Consider the following 10188-nt stretch of genomic DNA (forward strand, 5'->3'; position numbering starts at 1 on the left):
TGCCAAAACAGAGGTGCAGTAGGAGCTCTCGTCCCAGCATACTCCAAGTTAAGTTCAGAGGAAAGCTGAATCCAAACCTGTCATCCCCATCAAACCAGAACCTGCAGGCTTTTCCTGGCATTTCCCAGAACAGATACGTAACCTACTGTTTGGGCTAAGCTCTCTTCATTTTCCAGCAACTCTTGGGAATGCCAGAAAGACAGAACCAGAGAGCCCTGAGGTATGTAAGTAGCAGCAAGAAGTCATTGAACAAATTGGTATTAAGTGTCAATAGTAAGACTTTATTTCAGGTATTCTCTTAAGTAATTTAAGACATCCTGTGTTGCCCGGTGTGCCCCCTAATTCAGCGAACAATTTCATTTGCTGGTACGCTCGCGTAGATTTACCTTGGAAGTGTTTGCAGTAGACTAAAACCAGTCCTATAGCTCAGGAAAGAGAGATCAAAAACCTTTTCACTGTTTTCATTACTTTCACTTTGCCACTATCAGCGAACACGAAGACAATGAAATAGGGTTTCTGTGGGTTCCAGTTGCCGCTCAGTGGAAAATTTTCATCAGTTTCGGTACATCTTTTTCTTGTAGTGGTGGTTTCCTCTGGCTGCCAGGCTGCAGGAATTTCTTTATTGTGGGCATATTGCTTATTCTTGCTTTAAAACTCTACAAAAAAAAAAAACCAAAAACACAGCACTGTGCTTAAGAACTGTGGTAACTGTCTGACATTTAAATGTTATCCATACTCTAAAAGTAACATTATGGGTTGATCCTGCAGAAGAATCTATATGCTTCATCCCGTTATGCTTTTGTGGCTATAGTGACAGAAGGTGGCAATAACCATCAGTGTTTGAGACCGGCTGAAAGTACTTAGGATATTCGATTTTGATTCTGTCGTTCACTTCTTTCCTCACTCTCCCACCCTCCCGTATTTCTCAGCCAGTTCAAATCAGTGGTCCTTCTCTCATTTATTGTTTATTAAAACTGTCCATTCAATTACCTGCAAGAGAGGAAAATTGGCAAGTATATCAGGCTTGCACTCTTCTGCCATTAAAAGGGTTTCAAGTAATTGCACATCTGCCCTGCTAAACCGGTTGCCAACAAGAAAGTCTTGTCCATGGTCTTTCAAAACCTAAAAACAGAGAACCAGAAGCAGATGTGATTATTTATTTTTTTTTCCCTCTGTGTGGCTTAAGATGGTATCTTCAGAGCAAGGCCATACACTGCATGGAGTTATCCTTGGAGGAAGGAAATGCAGTAAGTAACATCTGTAGTACAGACAAATGATCTGACCAGACTGTCATCCTAGTCGTGATTTCGCAGGCCTTTCTCTTCTGCATTTCTTTCTGGCAGCTCAGTTGTACCCCTCTCGCCTTCGTTTCTGCAGCCTACGTAATCAGCGCTGCTGTGTTGAAGGCTAAGCTTTATGGGATACAGCCATCGCTGCAAATGTCTGTACAAAATTCACAGGAGGCTTACGTTCAGCCCAGGGCATAGTAAAAGTATCTTGGAGTCTTTCAAATTATGGGCAGCTCCCTTACTTCTCACCTGTTTCCTCTTCAGTTTTGAGAACATTGCATTGGGAACTCTCCACGCACAACCTGTGCCTCATGGTCTCAACACCCAGCTAATCCATCCTCCGTTTGGTTACAGGAGGAGCTGTCATGCTTTTACATAGCATGTATGCTAGATGGGGTTTGGCACTTCAGGAGTAAACTTGATGTAAAAGGCGATGCTATAGTGTCTTTTGTCTGAAACAACATACAGACTGAAATGTGGACATTTGGGGAGCTCACTGTGTCCTGGGTTTTTGCAACTCTGCATCTCTCCCAGATTTGTCATACCTTCTGTCCCCTCTGTAGTGTCCTGTCTCCATCCTCATTCCAGCCCCACCAAAACCATGGCATTTATATTGATGTGGTAATTTTACTTCTCTGGTTTCCTCAATAAAAATTGTTTGTGTAGATCTGGGACGGAGTTTCAGGAAAACAATATTAATTAAGCTACTACATCTTTGCCACATACCTTCTCATAGACTGGGAAGTATCTGTTTGTGGCCTTGTCCACGATAGTGGCAAAATGTTGCTCCTTTTTATCCGCTGGTTGGAAAGCATGGGTCATGAGTAACTCATTCAGATCTAGCACTGCTTCCACATACATATCAATTCTGAAAGGAATAGATCCAGCTGATCAAGTCAAACACAGTAGGTCTGAATAGCACGATAGCTGCTGGCATAACCCTACCGTGACTTTGGGAACTCTCTGCCTCTTCTATCCAGCATGCACAGCTTAGAACAGTTCCCCCCAGAGTGCAGGAGCTTAGGGGGGAGCGGGGGTGAAAGACAAGTGCAAAGCGCCTAACCAAAAACTAAACAACTGCAACCCTTCCATTTTTCATTAGGGGTGATACTTCTCTGTATTAAGTTTTTTTGAACCTGAGTACAAAATTGTCATGTGTGTCATCCAAACTTGCATTAAAAATCCAGTCAGACACGGTAAGCTAAACAGTGGGTCTATACAATTCCTAACAAATCTCTTGACGCGCGTTCACCAGTGCTAATTAAGCATTTAAAAATACTTCAGGTCAAATCATGTGCCCTAAGAGCCCTGTCCTTCAATAACCAGTTACTAACTCTAATTCCTGCGTATTAGAGAAGTTTTTTCTTTCCATCAAAGACATTTCCCTGAATTTGATCTGGTGAAAATGCCTGCTGCTGACAACTGCAGGAGAAAATGAAAGCAGCATCAGTAAGACCATCTGCCCTCTGCGCTCCTGACTGCTTTCCTCTGGTAACTGTATTGACCTCGTGAACTCCCTTGCACCATGCTGCCTGTCTCATCCAGCTGGTTATTACTGCTGTAGACGTCACCCGCAGTCACAGTCAACACGTGCTACATGAAAAGCTGCTGTATTGCCCTGAACCTAACTGTGAGCTGGGATGTTCTTGTGTTACACAGAGAGGTAGTGGGAGCCTAACAAACAGAAGGTGGTACTGTTACAGTACAGGGCTCTCTCCTTCAGGTCCTTCCCGTAGAGGTTGTACTTCGTTGCTATGTAGTTGCTAATGGCTCTGGTCTGCACCATCTTCATTCCATCAATCTCCACCATGGGCACTTGCTGAAACAGCAGGGATCCATCTAGAGAAAAGGGGACAAGACAAGGAAACGTTCAGTCTCTGAATGAGAACCATTAATGGGTGTTCGGCAAAGTAACCACACATATTATTTTTTATTTAGAATCATGGAATCATGTAAGTTGGAAAAGACCTTTACAGTCATCAAGTCCAGCCATTACCCTAGTACTTCCAAGTCCATCACTAAACCACATCCCTAAGTGCCACATCTACCCTTCTTTTAAATACCTCCAGGGATGGGGACTCAACCACTTCCCCAGGCAGCCCGTTCCAGTGCCTGACAACCCTTTTGGTGGCAGTCTTCCTCATTCTCTCAACAAGGTGTGGAAAACGCTTACCATGAAACCAAGAACCATTTCTTAGTGACATGTTAATAACTTCATATTATAGCAATCAGCTTCTTGAAGTTTCTTTAAATCTGAGGAAGCATCCAAATGGAGAACTTTTAGCAGTCATATGCTGAAAAAGGCAAGTCCTGCGCTGCATGACCCTAACTTTCATGGAGGTTAATACATATGAGAAGGACTGAAGGATCTTATCCAGCCAATTTCCGTCATGCTTTGGTAAGTATTATGGAAATCTGGACTATTTATGGACTTGTCCCATATAATGTGAATAGAAGCATATATCTTTGTGACTACTATATGGACTTTATACAATGGCATACATCTGTACAGGTGTGAAGCAGGGAATAATGGGTGGGTTTCATGAGATTCCTGCAAGAGCCAAATACGTGTGGTGTGAGACTGTAGTAATGTAAATCCCTTACTAGTCTGCAGAAGCCTTATTCTAGCAAGGAAGAGGTTAAAATACCTCCAGGATCCCATCAGAGAAGTAAATCAGAGTATTTTCTTTATGGAATCATATTTCTTGACTCCAATAACTGATCAGCTGCGTCTGTCTTTGTATCCACTGTAAGGCAGTCATGCAGAGAAACTGTCTGCTATTAAGGGCACACTTTCATTTATGCTCGTGTCTCAGAATAATTTTTGAAAGCTGGTGGGTGGCAGGGGGATAAAGTCATTGTTCCTAAAGGAGAGCAGGACTGCAGCTCAGACTTCTTTGAAAAGCCAAGTGAACTGGAAGAGCACAGACATGTAATTTGGTTTGGAGGAAATGTGAATATCATGTTCACAAAGATGGAAACTAAAGATAGCAAGGTGAATCATTGCACTGGGAAACAGGAATGCATCAGAGGTACAGGTTAAACTCAGAAATCTGGAACTCTGGTTTCATACGGATTATAAAACAACAGCTTCATAGGCTAATACTAATGCATTTCAAGGTGATCTGATGACAAAAACCTGTATTGTCTTAGGACAGGAGGCAATGGGCACAAACTGAAACAAAGGAGAGTCAATCATGTAAACTTAAGGAAAGGCTTTTTTACTGTGAGAGTGACTGAACACTGGCATGAGCTGTCCAGAGAGGCTGTGGAGTCTCCGTCCGTGGTGATACTCAAAACCCAACTGGACACTGCCTGGGCAACTGGCTCTAGGTGGCCTGCCTTGAAGAGAGGAGGTGGAGCAGACGATCTTGAGGGGTCCCTTCTGACCTCAGCCCTTCTGTGATTCAGTGAGGACTGAAGCAACTGGGTGGTGATACCATCTAACATCTATGATAACTCATGTACAATCCAGTCGGGGTTTTCTTTTTAAGATACGTAAGACTTCTTAGGTGTTCTAAGAGAAACAATTCTAATTATTATTATCATTGTCTAATTACTAAAAAGTGAAGGAAACTTACCCTTCTGTAACTTTACCAGATCATCCTTTGTTTCCAGAAAACATTCTTCAAACTGCAGGAAATACAGAAGAAAAGTTGTGTTGTCACTGCATGTTTTAGCTTTTGCTTTTCATGAGACAATGAGAGCATGAAGAGCTGTGTTTGGGGGAATTCTATTTTTAAAAAAAATAAATCAGATTTGGAAGTGGTATCTTTAAAAATGTATTTTGCCTCTGTCACATCCTCTCCTCTTCCCTTTCACATGTGATTTATATTTTTGTGCAGGTAAGATTTTGGCTAAAGCCGAGGTGAGTGAACGGCACAAAACCCTGCCTGCTGAGCAAACGATGAGCATGCCACTTCAATTGTCAGTGCTGGCAAGAGGTGGTGCAGGGAGGGATGAGGATAGGTAAACTTTCTTTCACTAGCTACAGGGTAGAGGCGTTTGTGGTGCTACCAGTAGGCTTGGCACATGATGCTTGGAAGTGAAACGGGAACTTGCCCCCCTGCTTAGGGTAAGCTAGTGATCATTGTTGGCTTGGTCAGCCATGCACTAAATACAGAGCTTGAAACTGATGATCAGTCACATTTTTTATGAGGAACAGTGAAAATACATCTGTCACATGCTTTTAATACAAAAAACAGAGGCAAACCTCAACCCCGGCTGCTGCTAGTAGCCACCGTATTGATTCCATTCGGCCTCGCCCATTGAAGTAGTGTAGCTTGGGTTTCCCAGACATGTTTCCACGTGCCTGATTTCCTACTGTCTGGAATAAAGAAGTAAGTTTTGCAAAATAAAGATTCAGAATGCTGGTTTTGAGTCTCTAACTGGTTCTCAAGCATTGTTGAAAGTTGTCTTGCTTGAAACCAATGATTTATGGTCCACGACTCTCACCAAGTAAGTAGAGGAGGTAAAAGGCTATATTGAGAGACTGCATTGTATCATTTTGCCTTAAGATGTCTTTTATACATGCGGGTTAGTTAAGAACTCTGTACTGAGAGCAATCAGCCCGTGTCTGAGAACAAGCAAATTGAAATCCATTTGCATCCCAAAGCATTCTGCTCTGACCAAAAAGCAGGGTGCACGAGATACACTGCCCTGTTTATTTTGGCATTATCTCAGGATACAGTTTACTGTTTAATCAGATATACGACATAAACTCAGCAATTGCTGTGCTTTCTCCAGCAGCCATTATGCTCCATTATAAAGTGACAGGAAGGATTTTTTCCCCCCATTATAAGCATTCAGTCTCATTTGCAACACTCCCCCCTCTTCTCATTTCTTTAGGCAAGCACCTGAAGACATGGAATTTGTCTCTGGTTACATTAGACTTGCCTTTACCACAGAGCCAAAGTGCAACAATACCTGCTCAGTTCAATTCCATCTCTTTGCTGGAATTTAAGGCAACAACAGTTTCTAGACAGACTGCCATCCTCCCCATTCAGAACCAGTGCATGCACATCAGCAGCAAACACGTAGACAGTGCCTAGTTTATAGTAGCTTCACAGTTATTAACTTCATGTCAACAGTCAAGCCACAGCAATAAAAGCAGCAAAAAGCAAATGGCTACAAACCCCACATATTCCCCATGTAAGTAACATGTCATCTTGTCTACAAAAGGAAGAAGGGGGTGAGAGGAAGCTCTCCACACTTTTGAAATGTAAATTTCTTTTTTCTTAAACCTGTACACCTAGAAAGCAGTCGATTAATAATTTAACATTTGATGCACATAACCATGTTAGTAAAGAAAGCATGCACAAGTATTTAATCCATAAAACCCATTCGCTGACTTAGTTTCAAGTACACTAATTCCATATGCATGTCCAAAATCCAAAAAGCTTACCTTGTACACAGTGAAAGTCACGCTAAGCTCTCAGTGGCTTTGCCTTGAGGTTATATAGGTCTGGAGCCCCTCCTACAAAGAGAATTGCAAACAGTTCTCTGCCAATGGGAAACTTCTGTTTCTTAAATGAAGAAAATCAATTAGGTCCGTTTAGTCAGTTCTCACCTACAGAAAATAAATTCCTGACTAATGCTGACTAGGTACAAATGTAACACTTGACAAGAGGTCACGATCCTTGGGAACATCTGTGTCAGCAGAACAGTGTACGCTTCCTATTTTTATTGTTTGGCAACCTGCTAGATAAAAATAATCGGAACGGCTGAAAAGCTCCCACAATTTAAAAAAATACTCTGATAGCAATCACGATTTTATTCTAATATTTTATGGGGTTTTACTTTTAACAGATTGCTGCTTTACATAAGTCACATCAACTAATTCAGCTTGAACCCTTGATAAGCTTCCTTCCCTTCCCTAGTGGTGGGGGATATTCCTTCAGGACATTTTTTCTGCTGAATTTTATTCCTGAACATAGAAGGTGTTTTTTCTGTTTCTGTCAAAAATGTCTCCCTGAATTTGAGCTGGTGAGAAAATGCATGCCAAAGACAACTGTAGGAGGCAGTGAATGAAGAGCGGCATCAGAAGACAAACTGCCCTCTGCACCCCTGATTGCTTTCTTATGATAACTCTGTTGACTTCAAAGAGTCGATACAGCATAAACTCCCATGCACCATCCTGCCCGTCTGATCCAGCTGGTTAATACTCTTGTAGACATCACCTGCAGGCAAGGTCAACGTGCCTTATAGAAATGTGCTGAATCACCCTGAACGTAACTGTGAGCTGGAATATTCTTCTCATGTTACACAGGGAGGTTGTATGAATTGTAGTCTATTAAACAAAACAAATGAGTTGCCACAGTACAGGGGGCTTTCTCCTTCGGGTCCTTCCTGTAGATGTGCTTCCCTGCTACGTAGCTGAAAATGATCCTCATCCCATCAGTCTCCACTGCTGGTGCCTGTTAGACCAACGTGTTCCATGCTTGACAATAAAATAAGCTTAATTATTTATTTAGAGCAAGAACCACAAGGCATAAAAACGGTCACCACTGCAATGTCTTGTCTTTTAGGAGGTGCCTAGTCCCCAAACGGAACACTCTGTACCCCGTACGGCACATGAGGAGAATCAGCCTTTGCAGCAGGGGACTCCTAACTGGCAGCACATCCTACAGCCTCTGCCTTCTGTTTCGGGCTCTTTTCTTTCTTATTTCCCTTTGTCCCCTCCTTACATTTTGGGATGTTCTTCTCTCCAGCCTCTGAAAGCCTGCAGCAGGGCTCAGTCACCTACACAGGGGTGTCCATGCAGCTGCACATGTTCCAGGGCGTCCGCTGGCCTCCAGCTGCTGCTCCAGAGAGCCCGGCTCTGGCACATGCCCTGGCACGATGGCCAGGCCCGCAGAGGCGTCACGGAGAGCCCCGGGCATCTGTGCTAAGCGCAGCAGAAGCCCATTCTTGGTATTGCTGTAGAAGCATAAGCTGCCCACATTTTGTTTTCTGTTAACATCCAGCCTGAAGGAATTTGTTCATATTTTATAATGAAGCAGAACTCTGCATGAGAATGTTTTATTTGCTCGCTTGAAAAGTGATTGCTTTCCCCTCTAGGCTTCTGGGAGTGCTGATGCTTGCTGTTAGCACAGGGTTTTTTTACGAGTAAATGATCAAACTACACTGCTGGAAACAGTGCTTCTGACATTGTCGGACGGACAGACGTAACCCAGAATCTAGGATAATGTGGGAGATTGAAGCTTTCCCTGCACAGACACATGCATCAAGGTGCGTCTGGTAGTGTTTCACATATTCAAACTCACTGTTAGGTAGCTTGGCTGGATTAATCATTTGTAGGCCTGGCCATGATAAACTCTAGGGACTTGACACCCACTATGTCAGAGGACTGCAAGGTAAGAAAACAGGAGTTCAAGCATGAAAGTTAATCATGGTATAGACAACTTGGAAAAACTCATCTCACCTATCTTTGTAGACACCTACATCTAATTGAGCTGTCTAGTCTCCTTTAAATAGGTCTAAATTCAGCACCATGCACTTGAGCTACAGCTGGTATCCAAATTACTCAGAAGGATGCTGTTTAACCAAGGCAGTTAAAAGTTTAGATGAAGCCAGCCCCTTCAACCTTCCCTTAGGGGTAGGGGAGAGGAGTAGAAGCCTTCAGAGGGTGATTTATCCCAACACTGACCTTTCGTACCCTATCAGAGGTATCCATCAAGATTTCAGGCAAGTCCTCTTCAACACAGTTACTAGTCTAAATAAAAGCAAAAAACGCAATACTGTCTGTCTCCTAACTTAACAGGACTTTTGGAAATGTCACTTCGCTGAGCTTGTACAGTATTTTGGAAAATGCTATAGAAATGCCATTTGTATCTTGCATGCCTGAAGGTATCTGATCTCTTAAGAACGTCTAGGTTCAGACTGACCACCCCGGAGTTAAAACTAGGGGAAATGTCAAAAATACCCTAATAACTTAGGAGTGAATATTCACCCCAGCTGCTGCTGTTGCCCACCAGCTTGTTTCCATTTGGCCTCTTCTTTTAAAATAATAACGTATATATATTTTTTTTAAAAAGTAATTTTTTTTTCAGACATGATACCGATTTCTTGACAAAGCCTTGGAAAACGCTGTGTGCCATCAGGCTTCGTCAGCTTTCCTCTCTGTATAAAGCACATCAGAATTATGTTAATTTGGGTTGGAGCTGCGTTCAAAGTTATGAGCCAATATTTCAAATGTGCTTGCAAGGGAAATAGGTGCATGCACAAACCCATGTGCCTTGTATTAGCGGGGGGGATAGGGAGTGTTGAGAAGGGAGCCTCACCTGTGGCTGATGAGACCTGCTGGGATGTTCCCAGTCCTGCCGTGCCACAAAACTGAAGTGCAGCTCCGGTGTTTTGTATTATTTAAAACAAAGGTGGTGTTGTTTTCCTAAACTGGTGCTGCCTGTGTTCAGCACACTTGAAAAGTGCATCTCACACCTTATGAAACGTTTCTCCATGCTGAATTACACCCACAGAACCCATCAGGGTAAACATGCAGTGTAACCATCTTATAAACCCAGGAAAATATTTGCAAAAGATAGCCTTGCAGAGGGAAGAGAGAAATTAAAAGAAACGAAATGTCCTTTTCTCCAGTGGTCCTCATGCCAGCTTAACACTTGGCTTCAGGTATGTGAGGGGCATTAGGTGTTTTTCCAAACATTTTGAAGAAGAGCGAGTGGGTTACCTAGAAGTGGGCAGATGTTCTCAGTGCTACTGACCTTGAATTTTTTGGCTGTGATGTATTTTTGCCAGCGGTTTCTTACATGAAGGTTGAGGAGTCACCATCCCTGCAATTATTTAAAAGACAGGTAGATGAGGTGCTTAGGGACATTGTTTAGTGGTGGGATGGCAGGGTTAGGTTAACAGTTGAACCTGATGATCTTAAAGGTCTTTTCCA

General features: G+C 42.8%; 1 protein-coding gene across 1 annotated transcript; it reads right to left on the reverse strand.

Moving 5' to 3' along the window:
- Positions 1–536: 536 nt before the first annotated feature.
- Positions 537–5589, reverse strand: LOC104126221 (glutathione S-transferase). The gene is made up of 6 exons (XM_009638770.1): positions 5503–5589; positions 4871–4922; positions 2996–3128; positions 2016–2157; positions 991–1122; positions 537–656 (listed from the first exon to the last, which is right to left on the reverse strand). The coding sequence occupies exons 1-6, from the start codon at positions 5587–5589 to the stop codon at positions 537–539; spliced, it is 666 nt and encodes a 221-aa protein (XP_009637065.1).
- Positions 5590–10188: the final 4599 nt, after the last annotated feature.

Source organism: Egretta garzetta, unplaced genomic scaffold (genome assembly GCF_000687185.1).
Source record: "Egretta garzetta isolate BGI_Z169 unplaced genomic scaffold, ASM68718v1 scaffold415, whole genome shotgun sequence".
Taxonomy (NCBI): Eukaryota; Metazoa; Chordata; class Aves; order Pelecaniformes; family Ardeidae; genus Egretta; species Egretta garzetta.